The 23,304-nt window shown below is 60.1% G+C and overlaps 3 protein-coding genes across 3 annotated transcripts; 1 reads left to right on the top strand and 2 right to left on the bottom strand.

The window, feature by feature from the left end:
- The first annotated feature begins 914 nt into the window (after positions 1-914).
- Gprc5a (G protein-coupled receptor class C group 5 member A) lies at positions 915-5,539 on the top strand. The gene is made up of 4 exons (XM_048335216.1): positions 915-950; positions 3,736-4,665; positions 5,233-5,291; positions 5,402-5,539. Exons 2-4 carry the CDS (start codon positions 3,747-3,749, stop codon positions 5,492-5,494), a joined length of 1,071 nt encoding a protein of 356 aa, XP_048191173.1. The 5' UTR covers positions 915-950; positions 3,736-3,746; the 3' UTR covers positions 5,495-5,539.
- A 1,750-nt stretch (positions 5,540-7,289) lies between these two features.
- Positions 7,290-13,228, bottom strand: Gprc5d (G protein-coupled receptor class C group 5 member D). The gene is made up of 3 exons (XM_048335052.1): positions 12,334-13,228; positions 8,868-8,936; positions 7,290-7,297 (listed from the first exon to the last, which is right to left on the bottom strand). The coding sequence occupies exons 1-3, from the start codon at positions 13,226-13,228 to the stop codon at positions 7,290-7,292; spliced, it is 972 nt and encodes a 323-aa protein (XP_048191009.1).
- Positions 13,229-18,727: 5,499 nt separating this feature from the next.
- Hebp1 (heme binding protein 1) lies at positions 18,728-22,107 on the bottom strand. The gene is made up of 4 exons (XM_048335196.1): positions 21,967-22,107; positions 20,716-20,854; positions 19,347-19,527; positions 18,728-18,925 (listed from the first exon to the last, which is right to left on the bottom strand). The coding sequence occupies exons 1-4, from the start codon at positions 22,042-22,044 to the stop codon at positions 18,754-18,756; spliced, it is 570 nt and encodes a 189-aa protein (XP_048191153.1). The 5' UTR covers positions 22,045-22,107; the 3' UTR covers positions 18,728-18,753.
- Positions 22,108-23,304: the final 1,197 nt, after the last annotated feature.

Genomic DNA, 23,304 nt, shown 5'->3' with positions numbered 1-23,304 from the left:
GTGCTTGTTGATCTAGGGGGACCCCAGCCTGTGTCACCCCGGGGCCTGGAGGGAGGCAAATCCGAATTCAGCCCACGGCAGCCATAAAAACCGGGACCAGCCCCTCCCTTCCCCATGGCTCCCCGCCCTGCCTGGGCACCCCAACACCCTGGCCTGGGGCCTGGCACAGACGATTGTGGGCTGGGCATGGCTGTGGTTTCTTGGGAGTGAAATCCAAACCTCAGGAGGGGGGGCGGGGGGCCTGGGTCTGGGTTGTTTGGGTGCCTGAGTCCAGAACCCAGGGCCTCACCCCGTTGGGAGTGGAGCACAGGCCTGGAATCCCAGCACCCCGCTAGACGGAGGCCCGAGGATCTCAAGAGAGAAGCTGCCAAGGTCACCACCCTAAAAGCCTAGTGGCGGGGGGGGGGGGGCTGACAGAGCCCGGTTTCAGGGGGAACGAGGCAAATTCCTTCCCTCCTCAGATTCCTTCCCTCCGCCTCTTATCTCACCTGGAGGTGGGAGGGAGGGCCGGGAGGGGGGGCCCCCCCGGGGGTCCAGTCCCAAGCTCCATCACCCATTCCAGACCCCAGGGCTCCCTCCCCTGGCTCTCACCTCCTGGGCTTTGGCTGGGGCCCCCTGTCCCCCCAGGGGTGTGAAGGGGAGGCTGGGCCTGGCCTAGATGGGGTACACCCCTCACCCCCACCTTCAAGAGTGACCACTTCTGACGTCAGGGCCCGAGGCTACAGGCTGGCACCCAGACTTGACTTTCATAACTTGGTGGAGGGCTGGGTGTGTCCTCCCCTCCTGGCCTGGCACTGCCCCCCCTCCCTTCCTCTGCCCTCCTCCCTCTCTTCCTCCTCCTCCTCCTCCACCCTGGGGTGACAGCTGCCTTTATAACTGCTCCCCAGCCCCAGATCAGCCCCCGGACTCCCCATCTCGCCCAGTCTCCCCAGAAGCAGCGCAGGTGGAGGGTGAGTGCGGCTGGAGCACGCCGGACCTGCAGCTTTCTGTCCCTGTGGGAGGAGATGGGGTGGGGGGGAAGGGGGCGGAGAGGCAGGACTCTGGGGAGTGGCTTCCCCCCGTCCCCCAGGAGAGGCGCAGACCCCACTTTCTGGGCTTCCCCGGGTGGGCGGGAGGTGGGGGGGCAGAGGCAGGGGAAGGAGGAAGGGGTTCCACCGCGCTGAGGTGGGGTAGGGCAGAAGGAAGATCCTGGAGGACAGGGGGGGACTGGAAAGCGGGGTGTGGTGCGGGTGGACAGCCTCCATGCCCTTGTCCTATGGATTCTTGGGGGGGGGTGGAACTTGGGAGATGGCCTAGAGGCCCTCTGGTGTCCCCGCCCTGTCCTCCTGTCCCCCCTGTCCTGGCCCTCCTGCCTGGAGCCCAGTGGGGTCCCCCGCAGGTGCCCCCCAGAGTTCCCACAACACCACTGAGACAGGTGCAAGGCTGGATAGCCCTAGAGGGTCGGGCTTGGGAGGGGCTGCACCCCCTCTGCCCCCTGCCCCCCCTCAGTAGTCCCCTCAAGAGGGCCCGGGTCCTGGGGAACGGAGGGGGGACGAGGGGGAGGACGGGAGGGCCCCCACCCACCCTCAGGCCCCCACTCCTGCCTGGGGGCTGTCTGGAGAAAGCCGGGTGAAGTTCTGGCTTGGGAGTTGGTTCTTCTTGTTTGAGGACCTGCTGCTCTTTTTGAAACAGAAAACAAACCCCGAGATGGGGCCGCGGGATGTTGGCTTGGAGGAGCAGGAAACAATGAAAGACTAGCACTTTCTTTCCAGGGAGTCTGGCTTTGAAACAGTCACTGTGTTGGGCTGAACCCTGTCTCTAGGTTTATAGCGCTGTGGTCAGACTATATGGCCTGCGGGCTCCCTCCCTCCCTCCCTCCCTCCCTCCCTCCCTCCCTCCCTCCCTCCCTCTCTCCTTCCTTCCATCTTACCTTCCTTCTTTCCTTCTCCTCCCTTCCTCCTTCCCCCCTCCCTGCCTCCTTCCTTCCCCTCCTTCCTTCCTTCCTTCCTTCCTTCCTTCCTTCCTTCCCTCCCTCCCTTCTTTCTCCCTCCCTCCCCCCTCCCTCCCTCTTCCTTCCTTCATTGTCCTGGGGTTTGAACCAATACCAATCTATGTATTTCCCTTCCTCCCTCCCTCCCTCCCACCCCTTTCTTTCTTTCTGCCAATCCTGGGGGCTTGAACTCATGGGCCTGAGCACTGTCTCTGGCTTCTTTTGCTCAAGGCTCTACCACTTGAGCCACAGCGCCACTTCTAGCCTTTGCTGTTTGTGTGGTGCTGAGGAATCAAACCCAGGGCTTCATGTGTGCTAGGCAAGCACTCTACCACTAAGCCACACCCCCAGGTTCTATCCATCCACCTACCTACCTACCTACCTATTGGTCTATCTGTATCATCTGTCATCCATCTCAAACATATCTATCATTTATATATCATCTATCTATATCATCTATAACTATCAATTACCTATCTTAGCATATCTATCCATTCATCTATGTATGTATGTGTGTATGTGTATGTATGTATCCATCCATCCATCCATCTTTTCTTTTCTTTTTTTTTTTTGCCAGTTCTGGGCCTTGGACTCTGCCACTTGAGCCACAGCGCCACTTCTGGCCGTTTTCTGTATATGTGGTGCTGGGGAATCGAACCCAGGGCCTCATGTATACGAGGCAAGCACTCTTGCCACTAGGCCATATCCCCAGCCCCTGTCCATCTATCTTTTCATGTATGTATGTATCCATCCACCCATCCATCTTTTCATATATGTATGTATGTATTATGTGTGTGTATTCATCCATCCATCTGTCCATCTATCCTTTTATCTATGTATGTATGTATGTATATCCATCCGTCCATCCATCCATCTATCTGATCCCAGGGTTCAAGCTCAGGGTTTGTACTTGCTTTGCACTTCCACCACTTTATTTTGGCAGCCATTTGAGGCCCAGGCTTGCTTGCTTCAAACGCCCCATGTTTCTCAGGCCCAGTTCTCAGTCTTCCGTCTGAGGCAGAGTGGGCGGGAAATGTAGGGGTGTGTGGGGGGGGAGTGCGTCACCTTGCTGGCTTGGCTCTGTGCCTCGATGGCTTCTCCTCTCCCAGTAACCACAGAAACCCAGCGCCACCATGCACGCAGGAGGGTGTTGCCCATGGACCTGTCAGAGCCAGGGTGGCCGGGCTAACGGGGGGCAGGGCGGGGGCCAGGCCTCCTGCCCAGATAGTGCGGTCATTTGTCATCACCAATCCTCCACCTGGGGGGAGGGTGGGGGGTTGTGCCTCTCCTAGAGACCACAGCCCGGATAGAAAGGGGTGGGGTGGTGTCAGCCGGGCGCTGGTGGCTCACGCCTGTCACCCCAGCTACTCAGGAGGCTGCGATCTGAGGTTCAAAGCCAGCCAGGCGGGCGGGAAAGTCCGTGAGAGACTCTGATCTCCCATGATCCGCTCAGACAAAGCCGGGAGTGGCGCTGTGGCTCAAGTGGTAGAGCGGCCAAGCCCTGCGGGAGCGCCCAGGCTGCGAGTTCGAGTCCTGGGATGGACACACACACACACACACACACACACACACACAGGACTGAGATAAATGGGGTAACGGAGGGCTGGGATCTGCCCCGTCCTCCCCTCCTCCCTCTTCCCTCTGAAGTTGGCCACTTGGTGGTCTGGAGGCGCAGAGGGGATGGGGGGTGGAGGGAAGGGGAGGGGGGGATGCATTTTAGGGTGACCAGCGCGCCCCCCTCCTCCTTCCCCCCCACCCCCCCGCAGGGTCAGTCAGGATGAGTGCGCCCCGGGGGTGCCGCTCCGACCTGGACCCCCGCTACCACCGGCTGTGCGACGTGGCGGGCGCGTGGGGCGTGGCGCTCGAGGCGCTGGCGGCGCTGGGCGCGGCGGCGGCGGCGGGGGCGGCGCTGTGGCTGGCGGGCGCGGCGGGGCGCGTGCAGGACCCGAGCCGGCGGCGCGCGCTGCCCACGCTGCTGCTGCTGCTGGGCGCCGTGCTGGGCGTCTTCGCGCTCACGTTCGCCTTCCTGGTGCGTCTGGACGGCGCCACGGGGCCGGCGCGCTTCGTGCTGTTCGGGGCGCTGCTGGGCGCGGCCTTCGCGTGCCTGCTGGCGCTGGCGGTGCAGGCGGCGCGGCTGGCCCGGGGGCGCGCGCCCTGGCCCGGCTGGGGGCTGCTGGGCCTGGCGCTGGGGCTCAGCCTGGTGCAGGACGCGCTGGCCGTGGAGTACGTGGTGCTGGCCGCGAACGGGACGCGCGGGGACGCCATCGCCGGCCTGCCCGCCCCCCGGCGCAACCGGGACTTCGTGCTGCTGCTGGTGTTCGTCATGGCGCTCATGGCCGCCGCGCTGGGCGCCTCGCTGCTGGCCCTGCGCGGCCCCTTCGCCGGCTGGAGGCGCCACGGGGCGCACGCCGGCCTCACCGCGCTGCTCTCCATGGCGCTCTGGGCCGCCTGGATCGCGCTGCTCCTGCTGCCCCAGCCCGGCCCCGACTGGGACGACGCCGTGCTCAGCGCCGCGCTCGTGGCCAACGGCTGGCTGTTCCTGGCCGCCTTCGTGCTGCCCGAGTTCCGCCAGCTCACCAAGCAGCGCGACCCCGCCGACTACCCCGGCGAGGACGCGCCCTGCAAGCCCCAGCTCCTCAAGCCCCGCCTGGGCCTGGACAACCGGGCCTACGCCCCCGACGAGGCCCCCCCACCAGGTACCCAGCCCCCCCCCCCCAAGTGGGAGCACACGCCTGGCATCCTAGCTGCTCGGGAGGCTGAGATCTGAGGATCACAGTTCAAAGCCAGCCTGGGCCAGGAAAGTCTGTGAGGCTCTGATCTCCAGGGAGCCACTGGAAAACCACAAATGGAGTCCCCCCCGTCCCCCCCGTCCCCCCCCCCCCGTGGCTCAACTCGTAGAGTGCTAACTTTGAGCACAAAGGACTCAGGGGCAGTGCCCAGGCCCCGAGTTCAAGTACCGCAACCGGCATGTTTGTGAGTGTGCACGCACACAAGTATAGTTAATGCCTGGCACTGGTGACTCTGTCCCCTCCACGCCTGTCTCCGGCCCCAGCCCTTGCCAGCCCCCCAGTCCTTGCCCCAGAAGAGGGGGGGCGGTTCCCACCGAGGAGTTTGCACCACAGGCTGTCATCCATTCCTTCATGCAGCTCGCGGCCTTGAGGGTGAATCTCCCCTGGGAGCACCTCCCATGGACCCCGGGTGGGGGTGGGGGTAGGGTGGGGGCTGGGCCGGGGTCCCACGCTTCTCCCCCTCCCCTTGTGCAGGTCTGGACGAGCCGGGCCCCATGCTTCACGCCCCGTACTCCACCCACTTCCAGCTGCAGGTGACACCGCGAAGCCGGGCCATGGGTGGACTCTGCAGGGGGGGGGGACTAAGTGGACACCCCCGGTGGCGGGGCGGGGTGGGGTTCAGCGCTGGTGTCTTCCCTCCTAGGACAGGGGCCCTGCCGGGGACTTCTCCATCCCCCGGGCCCAGGCCTGGGCCAGCCCGTACAACGACTACCAGGGTCGGAAGGAGGGCCGCTGACACCCCGGACCCCCGCCAGTCACGCGTGGACGCGGCCCCCGAGCTCTCCAGGCTTTATGCGCCGTCGTGGGTGGCTGAAGGTTGGTGATCTGATGTCCGCCAGCCGGCAGGGTCAGTGCCGGGAGCCGCCTCGGCTCAAGCGGGACCTGGTTTGGAGAGGATCTCCCGACCCAGAGCGGATCCCACCTCGTCTGGAAGCCCCGTCCGGCCTCTGCAAGACAGGCCGCAAGTCCTGCCGTGGCTCTCATCCACGGGCCACGGCCTGTCGGGGGTTGGGGGGGCCCTGCGGCTTCCCCGCACCGAGCGCAGGCCCCCCTTCCCCTGCCAAGCACCCCCGATCTGGCACAGGGACCGGGCCTCCCACCCTCCAGTGTGCGGTCAATCCCCCCCGGATCTGGAATAAAGGACGTGGTGGCCCCACGCGTGACCGTCCCTGAGACCTACCTCACTGTGCTGCGCGCTGCCTTGGGGTGAGATCTTATTTTATTGCCCCTCTCCCCCCCCCCCCTGCGCTTCAGGCTTGGATGTCCATCCTGCTTCTTCCTTCACCAGAGGGGTGCTACCACGGCACCCGGCGTTTTGCTGGTTATCTCGCCCCGTCCTCATCCCCCCCCCCACCACCCCAGCCTCAAAGAGTGATGCTCCCAAGCTTGGCCTCCAGAGCGGAGCCGGAAGGAGAGTTGGGGAGGCCAGAATTAGATCTCAAGTCTCTTTTTTTTTTTTTTGCCAGTCCTGGGGCTTGGACTCAGGGCCTGAGCACTGTCCCTGGCTTCTTTTTTGCTCAAGGCTAGCACTCTGCCACTTGAGCCACAGTGCCACTTCTGCCATTTTCTGTATATGTGGTGCTGGGGAATCGAACCCAGGGCCTCAGGTATACGAGGCAAGCACTCTTGCCACTAGGCCATATTCCCAAGCCCCCATCTCAGGTCTCTTGCCAGCCCCTGGGGCTGCCATGCCCCTACATGGCCACCAGGTGGAGGTAGAGCCCCAGCCTTGAGTTCAAGCCCCAGGATGAGTGCACACACGCGCGTGTGCGCGCGCACACACACACACTCAGTCCACCTGCTTCTTCTAACCCCAAGGCACTGAGGTAAGCTAGCTGCTACGCTGATGTGAGCATCACCTTGCCGAGGAAGGCGGAGGCGGCTGGGATTCCAGCTCTGACTTCCCCGTGTTAACCAGGGACCCTAATGCTGCCCAAGCAGTTATACGAACGTTGGTGGGGGAGATGTGGATTGGCAGCGTTCTCCCCCACCCCTTGTGTCAGTACTGAGGCTTGAACTCAGGACCTGGGTGCTATCCCTGAGCTCTTCTGCTCAAGGCTGGTGCTCTACCACTTTGAGCCACAGCTCCACTTCCGGTTTTCTGGTTGTTCTTTGGAGATAAAAGCCATATGGACTTTCCCTGCCCGGGCTGGCTTTGAACTGCGATCCTCAGATCTCAGCCTCCTGAGTCGCTGGGATGACAGGCGGGAGCCACCAGCGCCAGGCCAGTGGTCAACTTTCGTTGTGTCTCAGGCCTACCGCCCCCCCAATCCTCCAGCCCCCCCCCCCCCACGTTCATTCCCGCAAAGCCCGCCCGTGACACAGGTGAAGAAAGACGCAGAGCCGGGTGAGGGGGCAGCGGGGTTGTAATCGGTGGCCCCAGGGTGGGGTCTGGGGGTGGGGAGGGCTGGGGTCCGGTGACTCGGCTGTGGCATGGCGGGGGGGGGTCCGCTGGGGCGGTGGTCAGCTCACAAGGGCGCGTCCGTGGAGGGGTTCAGGGCCGCCCTGGGCAGGAGGAGGCCCGGGAGGGCTCAGCAGTCTGCAGAGGGAGAAATGCACCACCCCGTCAGGCCGGCCCCCACTGGCCCCGTCCCCGTCTCTCCCTCTCTCTGTGTCTGTCTCTGTCTGTCCATCCTTTCCTCTCTGTCTGTGTCTGCCTGTCTCTCTCTCTCTCTCTGTGTGTCTGTCTCTGTCTCCTCTCTGTCTCTGTGTCTGCCTGTCTGTCTATCTGTCCATCCCTTCTTCTGTCTGTGTCTGCCTGTCTCTCTCTTTTTCTGTGTCTGCCTGTCTGTTTCTATCAGTATCTCTATGTCTGTCTGTCTGTCTGTCTGTCTCTCTTTCTGTGTCTCCTCACGTGACTGCTTGGGGGTGAAGAGGGGGCGGGGAAGGGAGGAGAATCATGCAATGCCATTGCCTCCATGTGTGAGGATAACGTCAGGAAACTTCCAGAAGGCTGTTAAATGCTGGATTGCAGGGGGAAAGGGGGGGGGACAATGAAAACTATAGTTGAGCTTATAGACTCCATGGGACACGCGTGCACGCAGATCCCGTATAGGACTCACGCGTGTGTGCCGCCCAGTGGGAGGCAAAGGCGGCCATGTCGTGTGCACACACACACACACACGCGTGAACATGGAAAACACCTGCTGAGATTTTCCTGAGAGGTGGGAAGGGAGAGGGAGGGGAGGAGGGGGGAGGAGGAGGGAGGGAAGGGGCAGGGGAGGGGAGTCTGACTGGGCACACTCTGCTACTAAGAAACCTTCAGGAACGAAGGGCCCCCATCTCCTTGCTGCTTTTTTTCCCTCTCATTAATTCTGCGGGTATCAGACTGCTTCATCATCAACAAACATTCATATATATATATAATATATATACACATACATACATATATATATATTTAAAACAAGGTTCTTGAGTTGCTCATTGCTGGAAATTGAGAGAGATGAAGAACCCGTCTCCTGTGTAAATGTCTCGCCCCTCCCCGCCCCCCCGGGGGTTAATTACGGCAGGTGACAGCATCTAGGCCCTGAGGGAGAGGGTGATGTCCCAGCAGGTGGGGGACACCCGCCAGCCCAGGAGAGGTTACCCTGCGCCTGGCCCCCCCCTCCCCCCATGCCAGCTTCCTGTGACCAGCGCGAAGCTAGGCCAGCCCAGGCCTTTGACGTGTGTGTGTGTGTGTGTGTGTGTGTGTGTGTGTGTGTGCCAGTCCTGGGGCTTGAGATCATTGGAGAGATAAGACTCTCACAGACTTTCCTGCCCTGGCTGGCTTTGAACCCTGATCCTCAGATCTCAGCCTCCTGAGTAGCTGGGATGATGGGCGGGGCCTGAGCTCCCGGCCCCCGCCCCGCTCCTTGTCTCAGAGGGGATACACGCGGCTCTCTGCGTAGATGGAGGTGGTGGAGACGCGTGCGGTTTGGCCTGGGATGAAGGGGGGGGGCGCCTCGTGTCTCCTGTGGCTTGAGTTGGGATGGATCGAGTACTGCAGGACTTGGGGGTGGCACCTGGCTTGCCCTCTCTCTCTCTCTCTCTCTCTCCCTGGGTGTATCCTGAAGGCTGAGGAAGGGGTGCTCGCTGGTCCCCCCCAGGAGAGCGGGTGGGGGCGCGTTTACCTGCGGCTGAAGGGGGAACGCCATGGGGGGTTAAGTCTACATCCTCCTCAGCTCCTTCACTGTCTCGGGCTGCAAGCCAAAGCAGGAGGAAGGCCTGGGTTAGTGGGGGAGATCGTGGGGTCAGCCGGAGCACTAGGGAGGGCTGGACGGTGGACAGGAAAGGCCTGGTGAATTTTATTATTATTTTTTTGCTGGTTCTGAGCCTTGAACTTGGGGCCTGGGCGCTGTCCCTGAGCTTCTTTTCCTCGAGGCTGGCGCTCTACTACCCCTTGAACCACAGCGCCACTTCTGGTTTTTCTGGTGGTTCATTGGAGAGGAGAGTCTCACGGGCTTTCCTGCCCAGGCTGGCTTTGAACCGTGATCCTCAGATCTCATCCTCCTGAGTAGCTGGGATGACAGGCGTGGGCCACGGGTGCGGGGCTATGACCACTTTTTAGAGGCAAAGGCTCACAGGCTCCTCGGGGCTGGGGGCCTGGACCCAGCGTGGGGTTTGTGAGAAGCCAGGGCCTGGGCTGGGTTCTACGTGGGGTGTTTTTTATCCCCAGCGGTTTGGTGACCGCAGTGATTGCATTTATCTCCTCCGGGCAGATGTTCTAATAGCTTAGGATTAGGTCCGTAAGCCACTCCAGGGAAAGGAGGCTTAGGGATTTCACTGAAATGGAATTTCTAATCCCCGTGCCTGATGGGTTTGCAAACGGACTTTCCTGTTCCTGGTTCACCCTAAGGCCTCCCCCCGCCACCACCCCCCCCCCCCACCGCCCCCCAGGCCCTGAGCAGATACGTTTCCTGCGCTGGGTTTAGTCAGGGATGGAAAGGTCAGCACGCGGTGGCCCGGGAAGGCCCGGCCCCTTGCGATACCGTCCTGCTTTGCTGTCTTAATTCTGAACGGCTCTGGTCCTGACAGCCCCACACAAATCAAACCGTTCTGCAGCCAGAGGAGTCACAGAACCCCAAGAGCATGTCTATGGGGCCGGAGCACGGCCCAGCGCTGTGTGATCAGTGCGGGGCAGGGAGGCAGACAGACAGACAACAGACAGACTTGGTGGCTGCCATCTTTCCCCCACAGGCCTGCCTCCGGTCCTTGAATCAGCGGTGGTTTTTCTGTCTACCACACCTTCCCTGTCCACTAAGCAGTCCCATGCAGCTCAAGACTCACAGACCACTTGAGACTTTTCCAGCGTGGTTGTGATTTCCTATCTATTTGTACATGTTGCTAGCAAGATCCAGCTCTGCACCTATTATTATTATTTTTATTATTATTAGTCCTGAGGCTTGAACTCAGGGCCTGGGCGCCGTCCCTGAGCTTCTTTTTTATCAAGGCTAGCGCTCTACCACTTGAGCCACAGCGCCACTTCCTGCTTTTTCTGTGTCTGTGGTACTGAGGAATCGAACCCAGGGCTTCCTGCATGCTAGGCATGCCACTCTACCACTAGGCCACATTCCCAGCCCTGCACCTCTTTATTTTTACTTATTTTTTGTTGGTTGTGGGGCATGAATTCTGGGCCTGGGCACTGTCTCTGAGCTCTTTCACTCAAGGCTGGTGCTCTACCACTTGAGCCACAGCTCCACTTCTGGTTTTCTGGTGGTTCACTAGAGAGAAGGGTCTCACAGCCTTTCTTGTCTGGGCTGGCTTTGAACTGTGATCCTCAGATCTCAGCCTCCTGAGTATCTGGGATGACAGGTGGGAGCCACTGGCACTAGGCCCTGCATCTTTCTATTAGGGGTGTGTGTGTGTGTGTGCGTGTGTGTGTCTGTGTCTGTGTTGATGTTGATCCTGGGGCTTAAACTCAGGGCTTGGGCACTGTCCTGAGCTCTTCCTCTCAAGGCTGGTGCTCTACCATGTGAGCCACAGTTCCACTTCTGGCTTTTGGGTGGTTCGCTGGTGATAAGGATGTCATCGACTTTCCTGTCCAGGCTGACTTCAAACCACGATCCTCAGATCTCAGCTTCCCAAGTGGCTAGGATGACAGGTGCGAGCCGTGGGCACCGGGAGGAGGAGTGGACCAGTGGTCCGCACGTGTGTGGATATGTAATCCGTTGTCCTATGCCCTCACTTAAAACCAGATGGGAATGTGGCTTTGTGGTAGTGTGCTTGCCTAGCATGCACGAAGCCCTGACTCCTCAGTACCACATAAACAAAAAAATAACTGAAAAATAAAATTTAAAGAGAGAGAGAGAGAGAAATAAAAGACTAGCATGATCACAGAGGTGCCAAAATGGGAGAAACCGGTTGCCTGTTAAAGTCTCTGAGATGGATGGAAAGCGAAGACTGTGGCTAATGGAGCTGGTGTTTCAGAGAATGGAGCACTGAGCTCTGACAGCTTCCCAGATAACTGGAATTAACCACTTATTTAACCCAGGTTGCCTGGCTGGGGTGGGGGTGGGGGCAAGCGTCTGCGGCTCGCAAATAAGACATCTTATTCCTGAACAAAATAGGAGTCGGGTTGGCGTGGTCTTTGGACACGTGGACAAAATTGTGACCCAGAAATTCCTAAGCTCGCTTTGTCTAAGCTGCCTTTTTTTTTTTTTTAGTCTCAGGCTCATCATACACACACACTTGGACTTTTCCAGGAATTTAGATGGGGGTGGGGTGGGGGGGCTGGCTCTGTGGTTGCTTTTCCTTTAAAACCTTGAGAGAGATTTCCAACCGTGAATCCCCGGCTCTCCATCCAGGGCTCCGTGGTTGGAGGCTGTGACCTCCCTTGCAGGTCAGACTCCCAAGCCAGTTGAAAGTCATGTTTGGTTAAATTAGCTTGGAGACTCCAAAAGATGTGGCTTTTGTGCTCCATGGCCCAACAAAGACATCTGGGCTGGCTTTGATGTCCGGATGACTTGCTTGGGCCAAGCCTAATTTGGGGCTGGGTTAGCTCATTTTATTGCGGGTGCCCTTTTTAATTTTTTTTTATTTTTGGGGCCAGCATGAGCAATTAAGAGTCATGTCTTATTTATTTAGAGCCTTTGACTCATTTATTTTTTTTTTGGCTTTTTTCCATAAAGCTCCTGTCTTTTGGAAAATGTCATTTGTTTATCTATTTTTTTTTTCATAAAAATTGAACCTTCATTCTGTGTGTGTGTGTGCGTGTGCGTGTGTGTGTGTGTGTGTGTGTGTGTGTGTGTGTGTGTGTGCTGGTCCTGGGGCTTGAACTCAGGGCCTGGGTTGCTGTCCCTGAGATTTCTCTCTCCCCCTCCCCTCAAGGCTGGCGCTTTACCCCTTGAGCCACAGTTCCACTTCCACCCTTTTTTCTTTTTTAATGGTTCATTGGAGAGCTGAGTCTCCTGGCCTTTCCTATACCAGGCTGGCTTTGAACCGTGATCCTCGGGTCTCAGCTTCCGAGTAGCTGGGATGACAGGCAGTGTGCACCCCTCGAACCACCAAGTTCCCTGCCCTGGGTCTGCCCCCCTCCTTCCTTTGGGGTTCATCCTGCCCTTCTGTGTTTATCTCCCCCCCTCCCTGGGGGTGTGGTACCTCGGGATAGCTCTTGGTTGTCCATCCGCAGGCCGCGCTGGTAGACGGGGGCCGGGCAGGCGTGGCCGGGCGCGGGGCAGTCCTGGCGGTAGGCCCGGTAGAGGAGGCAGAGCTGGGGGAGGACGTAGATGAGCAGGAAGGCCCAGGCGTTGGCCACCAGGCCGATGCAGATGACGGCGTCGTCCCACTGGGGCTGCCGCTGCAGCCGGGGGTTCCCGCAGGTGAGCATGCCGATCCACGCGGCCCAGAGGACGGCGGACGCCAGCGCCGCGGCGAAGACGAGCCAGCCGGGCCGGCGCCAGCGCGCGCAGGGCCCGTGCGCCGCCGCCTTGGACACGACGAGCGTCAGCGCCAGGAGCGCCATGACGTAGATGGTGAGCGCCACGAAGTCCACGTTGAGCTGGTGCGGCGTCAGGCGCGCGAAGGTGGGGCCCCGGGTCATCACCAGGGTCACGTACTCCGCGGCCAGCACGGCCTGCGGCAGGCTCAGCCCCGCGGCCAGGCCCAGCACCGTGGGCCACGACAGCGGCCCGCAGCCCCGGGCCAGCCGCGTCAGGTGCGAGGCGTGGGCCAGCAGGCAGGAGAAGCACAGGGCGAAGAGCACCCCGAAGAGGAAGAAGCGCGCGGGCGCCGTGCCGTGGCTCAGGGGCAGCACGAAGGCGAAGGCCAGGCCGAAGAGCCCCAGCACGCCCAGCAGGAAGAGCAGCAGCGTGGGCAGCGCGTTCCAGTGGGCGCAGTCCCGCACGCGCCGCAGGAGGAAGAGCGCCGCCAGCAGCAGCAGCAGGGTCGCCGTGATGCCCAGGGCCGCCAGGGACTCCAGCACCACGGCCCACGGGCCCTCGTCCTCGCAGAACACGTACTGGTCCTCGGCGGACTTCACGCAGTCCTCGAACATGGTGGCCGACAGGTGGCTGGGCGGCTCTGGTTCCCTGTCTGGAGAACGCACGGACGGCGGTGAGGCCTCATGGCTGCTCATCGGTGCCCAGCGTGGCCGGGGAGGGGCGGGGGCCGGATGGAGAAACCCCCCCCCCCCCCACCAGACACCCTGGAGAACCCATCTTATGCCTTGTTGACTCCTGATATTTATTTGGTACCAGTCCTGGGGCTTGAACTCGGGGCCTGAGCGCCTTCCCTGAGCTTCTTTTTGCTCAAGGCTGGCGCTCTACCTCTTGAGCCACAGTGCCACTTCCGGCTTTTTCTGTGTCTGTGGGGGTGAAGAATCGAACCCAGGGCTTCCTCACGCCAGGCGAGCGCTCTACCGCTAAGCCAGCCCCAACTTCTGGCTTTTTTGTAGTTCCTTGGAGCTAAGAGTCTCATGGACTTTCCTGTCCAGGCTGGCTTTGAACTGAATTCTTCAGATCTGCTGAGTAGGTGGGGTGACAGGTGTGAGCCACGGGTACCTGGCCATACCTATTTATTTTGTGCCAGTCCTGGGGCTTGAACTCAGGGCCTGGGCGCTGCCCTGGAACTTTTGTGCTCAAGGCTGGGGCTCTCCCACATGAGCTACAGTTCTACATCTGACTTTTTTGTGGTTCCTTGGAGCTAAGAGTCTCACGGACTTTCCTGCCCTGGGCTGGCTTTGAAACCCAATCCTCAGATCTCAGCCTCCTGAGTAGCTGGATGACAGGCGGGAGCCAGAGATATATAATCATGGCCTGTAGCGAGGGGAAACGGTATCATCAATGATCCCAAGTTGATGACTAGAGCCAGAATGGCCTCAGCGCCACTTTTCCTGTGAAGGAAAAGCGAGGCTGGAAGTTCACCCATTTTCCCCACCGGATTTCCCCATCCGAAGGCAAATACACAGGACTGTGTGTTCGGGAAACTCGCGTGGCCAGTGGGACGCCCGTGGCCGGCGTTAATGGACCCTTGGCTGGGTGAACCCGCACAGGGAGGTGCGGCTCGAAGTCCGGCCAGCCCGGCCCTGCGGCCCACCCGGCGTTATAAAGGACTGCTTCTTCTTGCAGCTCCATTCAGCTCACCCCCAACGCCACGGCTCATCACGAAAAACCCAGCACGGGTTCACCAGAGAATTGCACGCAATCCCTCCCTCCTCCGATCCACTTTTCCAGGCGGGTGGGCGCCGAGGTCCGGGCCTCCACCTGACTAGGAAAGCAATCCTACACCTTCACCTGCAGAAGCAAAACCCCACCTGCCCTCCCCCCCACCCCATGACCCCCGTGCCCTGCCTGGAGCCGGCCCCGAGGCTCTGTCCCCACTCACCTGTGTCCACTCCGAGGCAGATGCTGCGGGGAGAGACGGTGGCTGCCAGTGAGTGAGGAGCCGCGACCTCCCCTGCTTTAATCTCTCCCCAAAGGGGCGGAAGCAGTGTGAGCCTCACCCAGGCCCGGCCCGGCCTATAAAACCAACTGGAAGGGCAGAGACACACCTAGCCCAGCGCCTTGGCATCGGCTACGTTGCTTTGGTGATCACGGGGGTTTCTCGTTCCCCACCGGGATCTAGCTAGGTACCTTGGCTCCCTGAGGGTTTTGGGGTGCATGTGCGTGTGCGTGTGTGCGTGTGTGTGTGTGTACTTCGAGGTGAAAGTTGCCAGGTCACATCTTCCTTCTGATCTATACGCCAGTGGCTCCCGCCTGTCATCCCAGCAACTCAGGAGGCTGAGATCTGAGGATCTGGGTTCGGAGCCAGCCCAGGGCAGGAAAGTCCGTGAGATTCTCATCTCCAATAAACTCCTGAAAAGGCAGAAGTGGAGCTGCGGCTCAAGTGGGAAAGCGCCCGTCTTGAGCAAAATAAAAGTTCAGGGACAGTGCCAGGCTCTGAGTTCAAGCTGCAGGACCTGCACACACACAAGCCACTTCTAGAAACTTCCTCACATCCGACTCCTAAGATTCACGAGGACGCCTTCCAACAAAGCGAGCTGAGCCCTAAGGAAGGGCTGTTCCTGCCATTCCTGCCTCTGCTGGGTTTCCCACGTGGGGCCTTGATTTCCCTATTCTGCAAATCTCTTTTTTTGTTTTCCTTTGGGAAATCCTTCTTCCAGGCGTGCAGCCTGGGTGGCAGAGCAGGAATCCTGCTGGACTTTGGGGGAGTCTTCCTCCTTGCCCCCCGGGCCTCACCCCCCGGTGGTCTTCAGTCCTGAGAGGGAGGCACAGGAGGCACTGGATAAAACAAACACCTTGCATGTCCCCCTCTACCTATAAGCACCACTTCCAGTATTCTGATGGTTCCTTGGAGATAAGAGTCTCATGGACTTTCCACCTGGGCTGGCTTTGAACCCTGATCCTTGGATCTCAAGTCTCCTGAGAGGCGGGGATGGCAGGCATGAGCTACCAGCGCTGGGCGAAATCCTATTTTTCTACTCAGGCTATTTGTTCATCTGCCAGTGGCATTCAGTAATAAATAGAAATGGGCAATGATGGAAAAGAGATTTGTTAATGTATTTCATGAGCTTGGGTCTCATCTCCTTGATTAGATTTGTAGTTTATAGGTCAGATTCCACATTATTTATTTACTCATTTAGTTAGTTAGTTTTGTGTCTGATGGTCAGGGCCTAGGCACTGTCTCTGAGCTTCTTTTGCCCACGGTTAGTGCTCTACCACTGGAACCAACCTCTACTTCTAACTTTTATTACCGGTAGTTTAGTGGACATGTCTCATGGACTTTCCTGCCCAGGCTGGTTTTGAACCCCAATCCTCAGATCTCCTGAGTAGCTAGGAGGACAGCTCTACCTGGAGTCCTTTGCCTTGCTGGGGAACTTACTGGAAGCCTAATGCACGTGGTACGGTGGAGATATTAATGAGAACGTGGGATGCATTAACCCAGAGCCGCCGGGGACTTGGCGCAGCCGGATTTTGTTTTAGAACAATTCCAGGTTCCCCGAGGGCCGCTCTTTGTTGGGAGGCATGGCTCAGGAGGTACAGCGCCAGCCAGTGAGGGAAAGGAAGCCTCAGAGGGCGAGTTCGAGTCTTGGTCCTGGACACACATAAGATATACACACACTGGCGCATGCGCGCGCGCACGCACACACACACACACACACACACACACACACACACAGCCTGGTGAGTGGTGGAATTCTCTCTTCCACAAAGATAGGTCGGGTGGCTCTCAGCACCCTCACCGAGGGCTGCAGTTAGTCACGAGCCTCGCCCTTTGCTGCCCGGATGCCTTCTGACTTTGCCATGGCTTGAGGCCTGCGAATTAACTGGCGAATTAACTGGCTAATGACTCCCAAGCCCTGGGAAGACCAGAGATAAAAGAGCCCGGGCTCAGGTGTTAATTATCGCTATTGTGAAGCTGGGGTGATCGAATGCACCCCTTCTTCTGCGCGAGGCCCCCAGAGGGATCCCAGAGGCCCCGCCCTGCAGACAAACCCCGGTGATTCACCCCTCAGGCCTTCACTCACCCGTACAGCGGCTAGGACATACAGCTAAGACTGGCTTTGATGAATCGAAATAAAAATATGCATTAAAAATGGAGATGAAACCGCGGGGAGACCCCAGGGAAGTCCCTGGCGTGCCACTTGCGTCCTGGAAGCAGTTCCTACGGGAGAGTGTGGGGATCACCGCACCCAGCCTTCACGCACAGTAGACACCAACGTGGGCTTGAACTCAGGGCCTGGGCACTGTCCCTGGGCGTTTGTGCCCAAGGGTGGTGCTCTACCATTTGAACCGCAGCTCTATAAACTCCAGCTTTTTTGGTGGTTTATTGGGAGATAAGAGTCTCACGGACTTTCCTGCCCAGGCTGGCTTCAAACCATGATCCTCAAATCTCAGCCTCCAGAGTAGCTGGGATGACAGGCGCGAGCCACAGTCACAAGGAGCCGTCTCTGTACTTCCATAGTCTCCGAACGGAGTCGCTTATACACAGTGGCGTGGAAGGCACATCTGTGCACCTGAGTTGTTGTTGGGGTAGAGCCATTCCTAAGGAAAGACTGAGCAGGAGAAGGGATGGGGAAGAGGCAAGGACTGAGAACGCCCCATCCCAAGTTAAACCCTTGAGTTCAAACCCCCGCGCTGCTCTCCCTAAAATACACACGCATAAAAACAGAAACAAGCTGCATGCCGGTGTCTCCTGCCTGCCATCCCAGCTGCTCAGGAGGCTGAGATCTGAGGATCGCGGTTCAGGGCCAGTCAAGGCAGGTAAGTCCGTGAGACTTTGATCTCCAACGAACCAGCAAAAAGCCAGAGTGGAGCTGTGGCTCAACGGTAGAGCGCCAGCCTTGAGCAACTAAACTCAGGGACATGCGCTCAGGCCCTGAGTTCAAGCCCCAGAACTACCACCACCACCACCACCAAATAAACAACCGGGAAAAGCCAAGCACTAGTCAGAGAAATAAATTCACAGGCCAAAGTCATGACATCCAACCGCACCCACCCACGGCCCCGGCCTGCCGTGAAACTTTAATGACGGCACTCCAGATCAAAGCCCCATTACTCAGGAGTGGAGAAGCTTAGGTGTAAACCGAGGTGCTCTTCCTTAAACAAGCGACAGCAGCCGGCCTGCTGTGCCCAGACCAGCTCCACGGCCATGACCCCCCCTCCACCCCGTGACCTTGAAGCGGTGGGCATAGAATAAGGCCGTGACCCGAGAGGAGCCGGTCCTCCCTGTCTTGGGGCCTTCGTAGCCTGGCTCCTGGTTCCTTCCTCGCTTCCCCCTCTATGGTCCCGTGAGGGAAACGTGGCTCTTGAATCCTCCGTGGGCTCCAGCCGCAGGCCTGACCATGACGTTCTGATGGACGGCCGCCCGGACCCTTCTACGGGGACCCTGTGGTACGTGTGGAAGGACCCTGGGGCTGGGAATCCGGACGCGTGGAATCCCACCCACCCGGCTCCCAAACGCGTGGTCTCGAAGACCCCCCCCCCCCCACCGGCCACCAAGTCTGCTTAAGGCACAGGCTTTTTATTTTTAAGACAATGATTTCGTGCAAGGTCCCCCCAGTGACGGCCGAGCTCAGATCACATTTCATGAACAAAGACACGATCCACTCAAAGCCAGCCAGGGCAAGGAAGGGGCGTCGAGACTCTCCTTGCCAGTGAACACCAAAAAGCCGGATGTGGAGCTGTGTGTGGCTCAAGTGGCAGAGCACCAGCCTGGAGAGAGGGGAAAAAAAAAATCCCCAGGGACAGCGTCCAGGCCCTGAGTTCAAGCCCCAGGTCCGGCACACACACAATCTGGTCATTAGGAGAAGGAAAATCGGTTCTCAGCAACCCAGGTGGGTGGGAAAGTACTGCTGGTGTTTCTCGGCTCTGCCACAGAATTTTCCACAGGGGCGAGAACGGCCTCCATCTTGGCTTGGCCATTTCCAGCCCAAGAGAAACACACGGGCCAGCTCTGAAGTCTCAGCCCTCCTGACCCTGAGTAGGGCTGGGGGGGGGGGGTCGGAGGTCTACGGGGTGGGGGTGGGGGGGGGCGTGGGGGGGTCACTGAGGTCCACGACGGGGGGGGGGGGTCAGGGGATCAGGTCTTCAGCAACCAGACCTCATTGCGGCGGCCATACGGCTTCATGGGTGGGTCATAGCCAGCGCAGAAGTATAGGTCGCCCTGGCACGGGGCCTGGCCCTCCAGGGCGGCCCGCAGCTGCCCCGCGTGGGCCACGTAGTCCACTTCCTTGGCGTAGCCGCCGAACTGCCTGGGGACACAGCAGGGAAAGACGTGAGTTGGGGCTGGGGTTGGAAAGAACCGTGCTTCTGGCTACCACAGCGGCCTCGATTCTCTTCTTCCTAGATGGATCGTGTGTGTGTGTGTGTGTGTGTGTGTGTGTGTGTGTGTGTCTCTGCTCTCAATCACGCTTGGGTAGGTGGCGACCCCCAGTGGGCGCCGGAGGAATAGCCACGCGCTAGGTCGGAGCCCTAGTTAAGGTCACAGGGCCAGGCGGTGTGGGCAGGGGATTTCCTGAGATCCCGCTGCTTAGAGGTCACCTTCTCTGTGCTGAGGATGGGGGCAAAGGGCCGGGAACCCGTCCTTGCACCGCCCCCCCCACCCAGCCGCGGGATCAGGGCGTCTGCGGGGCCCCCCGGGCAGAGCCTCAACCCCAGGAGTCCCGTTCTTACGTGGAGTAGACCGTGATGCCCCCTCTCTCCTCGATCCTCACGCTCTCGTCGCTGGGGGCTGGCGGGTCGCTTTGGAACTGGTTGGGGATCCGGAACCAGACTTTGACTCTCTTCTGTAGGGAGCCGTCGTCATTGGGGAAGACGGCAAAGGAGATGGGGACGGTCATCCCCATTCCGATCCCTGAGGACAGACAGAAAACCAGGCAGCCTTCAGGCAGAGCCGGCTCCGGGCGGTGCCACGGCGCTGGGGTTTGAACTCGGCACCACGTGCTTGCTGCCAGGCAAGGCAAGCTCCCTGATGCTCCCGCCAGGCCCCCAGCCCTTCGGCTGCTAGTCTCCCCATCTCTGGGTGTCGGTGGCTCCCGCCTGGCATCCCAGCTACTCAGGAGGCTGAGATCTGAGGATCACGGTTTGAGGCCAGCCCAGGGCAGGAAAGTGTATGAGACTCCCATCTCCAAGAAAGCACTCAGCGGCGCTGTGGCTCAGTGACAGAGCCCAGGGCCAGAGTTCAAGCCCCAGGATGGGCAAATAAATAAGGCTCACCCCTGCCCACGTTGGTCTCTGGGGCTGCGGTCTTATGGCTCCCTCCTCACTACCAGGGGCTCCAAGCAGTTTCTACGCCCACAGAAACCTGACCTGCTGTTCTCAAACTCCACGGCGGCCAGCCAGGGCTGGAGGCTGGGATGGAGCTGGACACGGGCGGCTCACGCCTGTAACCCCAAGTCCTCGGGAGGCTGAGAACCGGAGGATCACCGTTCCAGGCCGGGAAGAAAAGCTCAAGAGCCCCCTTTCGACACTTTGCTGGGTGCATGCATACATCAGCCCAAGCCAGGTGGGCGGCTGAGGTCAGGAGGACAGCGGTTCGAGACCCAGGCAGCAAAGTCCACCCACCGTGCCCCATGTGCTCAGGCCAGAGGTGGTGACGCAATCCACAAGCAACCAACGGGACCAAGACTTAGGTGCACACCCCAGGCAGGAAGGTGTCCTATGCTCAACCAGTGAAGAACAAGACTGGTGGGGTGGTCTGGTGGGGGGACACCCGCCTAGCAAGCTCCAGGCCCTCAATGTAACCCCAGTGCTTCTAGAAGAAGCCCAAAAGCTGGGATGGCCCATGCCCCCAGAACAGAGCCTGGCGCTGCCGGGCTGGGTAGAAGCTGAGGAGGCCTGGGCCTCTCAATCTGGCGAGAGGACCCAAGGCAGAAACTGGGGTTTAGCTCCTGTGGGGGCATCTTAACCAACCCATCTGAAGAAGCGTTAGGGACAGGGCACGGGGCTCCCTCTTGGGGAAGAACACAGATCTGGGAACCTTCGGAGTGAGGTGGAGCAGAGCTCAGCCCTGAGGCCGGCCCTGTCCCCCAGGGGTACTCACCCCGGTCATTGGAGCCGCCCGCATACTTCATGACCTTGGGCATGGCCTCTTTCAGTGCCTCATCCAGAGGCTTCTCTGTCACCTCCACCGTGGCGAACTTCCCGCCCTCGCAGGCCCGTTCCTCATAGGACAGTTCCTCCTGCAGACAGGGAGACACCATGGGGAGGGGGTGAAGGCATGGCCAGGACCTCTCTCTGCCCAGATGTGGGGGTCAGTGCAGGGGGCAGGGCCCAGCGGGGCTTTGCAGGCAGCAATCCACCTGAGGATTGAATGGCAGACAGCTCCTCCTCCCTCAAGGAGCTGGGCTGGCCGGGAGGAGGCTGGGCTGAGTCTCTGGTGAGAGTTTCTCTGAAGCCACCTTGATCCTGCAAAGAGTCGAGTCCCAAACTCCTCCACTCCCTTTCAGATGGCCCTGGCCGGGGTGCACCGTGCAATGCGACCTTCGTGAACCCCAGTGTTCAGGCCTGGGCGCCCCCTTCCCGGCTCAGGGATGGGTGAGGACAGGCGGGGCAGGGCTGATAGGACCCACCAGGAGACTTATCGGAGGGGTGCAGGTCCTGCAAACGGTGTGTGCGCACTAACAGAGCCTGGGGGTGAATTTGGGCTCCACCCAAGGCACAGCCAAGGTGACTCAGTTTCCTTCTAAAAATGAATGGTTCAGGAACTACTTTCTCCACAGGGCTGTGGAAGAGACTCGAGTGAGCCAACTCAAGTGTTGTGTAAGGCCAGATAAGCAGCAAGTACTGCTCCTGGCTTAGGGAGGAGGAGGAGGAGGAGGGGGAGGAGGAGGGGGGAGGGGGAGGGGGAGGAGGAGGGGGAGGAGGAGGAGGAGGAGTGTTTCTGGCTGTGTTAGTATGGCCTGATCTTTCCTTAATGATCACGAGAAAACGGCTTTCCAAATTCAACAGGCCAGCTCGTGTCACATCAGGTGACAGGGAGAACTGCACCAGGACCTCACGCCTGTAATCCAGGCGCCCAGGGGGGTGGGGGTAGGGTGGGGGTGGGGAAGGCACCGGACAGAACTAGACAGAACTGGACAGAGCTGGACAGAGCTGGACAGAGCTGGAGGGGAACTGCAGGTTCTTCCGGGCCCCTGGTGGTCGCCCCCACCCTGCACCCCGCGGCCAGAGCCCGCACCCCGCAGCCCTCCGCACCCCAGGCCCAGGCTCCTGTCAGGGGCCCAGGGACACCCCCCCCCCCGGGGTTCACTCCCACCTCTACCCCACCCGCCCCCTGCCCAGTCGGGCCTACCTTGCTCCCCGTGCTCAGGACTTGCCACGGCCACGTCTCCACGCTCCCGAACAGCGAGTTCCGGATGAGGCCCAACATGTCGCCGCGGGGCGCGGGGCGCGGGGCGCGGGGCGCGGGGCGAGCAGCCGGGTCCGCAGGCCTGCACGCAGCCCTGGTGGCGCGGCGGCGCGGAGGGTGGGAAATGAGGAAACTGCCTCAGACCACGCCCACATGGGGCGGAGCCGGCGACGGGGCGTGGCCTCCGCTGGTTTCTCTCACCCGAGCGGCGACGAGGGCGGGGCCTCCCTAGGCTCCGCCCACCGAGAGCGTCCCTTTGGGAGGCCGTAGAGGCGGAAGCTCTCGGTGGAGCTGGAGCGGGGGCGTGTCCACGAGTAGCTCCGCCCACAGAGGGCGTGGCCTGGTGGCGCGCTTGGCCCGCCCCGTCCCCTAGCCGGGTCCGGACCTCAGGGACTTCTGACCAGTTCCTCAGCCGCTCTTACCTTCAGCCTGGGACTTGATCTCGGGGTTCTGCGTGCGAACCACTCCGGCTCCCGAGTCGGGCTGCTACAGATTCAAAGTGTCACGTGGATTCTCAAGGATAGAAAAAATGAAGAATATATTACGTAACAGTGTTTCCAACAAATGGGCCCGAGATAGAGCATTTAGAGGGCGAGGGTTTGAAGGGGCTCCGGGGACAGACAGCACACCCCGGGGGGGGGGGGCGAGCAGACCCAGACAGCCTTGTTCCCACAAGTGCCAGCTCGGACCCAGGTGTTCTGAGCCAGCAGAGGAGAAAGGGAAGGGAGGAGAGCCCGGGTGATGGCGTGGGTCCAAATGTCTCCAGGCTCCTGGTCTTCCTGGAAAAAAAGCAGCTCCTGGCCTTTCAAGCGTCTCCCATCTATGCAAATCTCCCCGGGCTCCTCCTGCAGCAGGAAACCACAGCCCGGCCCATCCAGGGGGTCGGAAGTGAGGCCCACCAGGCAGCTCTCCTCAAGGACCTAGAAGGGGAACTGGGCAGGATCCTGCTCTCTCGCTGGGAACCGGCCCCAGTCGCGTCCATCCTCGCGCTGTGCACAGCAGACAGGCCGGGAATGGGGGGGGGGGACAGGCTCCAGTGTGTGTACAGCACAAGCCATGCAAGAAAAGCGGAGTGAGACTACCAGACCCAGAGTTCAAGCCCCAGTACTGGCACAAAAGCCGAAAAGAAAGAAGAAAAAGAGGACCCATGAAATTCTGCGGCTACCCAGCCCCTCACGCACCCCCACCTGCACCTGCTAGCTGCAAGGCCGGCCTCTCTGCAGGCCCCGCCCACCCGGTACGGCCCGCCCACCCGGACCACGCCCCTCTATGCCCCACTCA

The sequence above is a fragment of the Perognathus longimembris genome, chromosome 27 (assembly GCF_023159225.1).
Source record: "Perognathus longimembris pacificus isolate PPM17 chromosome 27, ASM2315922v1, whole genome shotgun sequence".
NCBI classification, from domain to species: Eukaryota; Metazoa; Chordata; class Mammalia; order Rodentia; family Heteromyidae; genus Perognathus; species Perognathus longimembris.
Note: the sequence above shows the minus strand (reverse complement) of the source record. Positions and strands in the feature narration are given on the sequence as shown.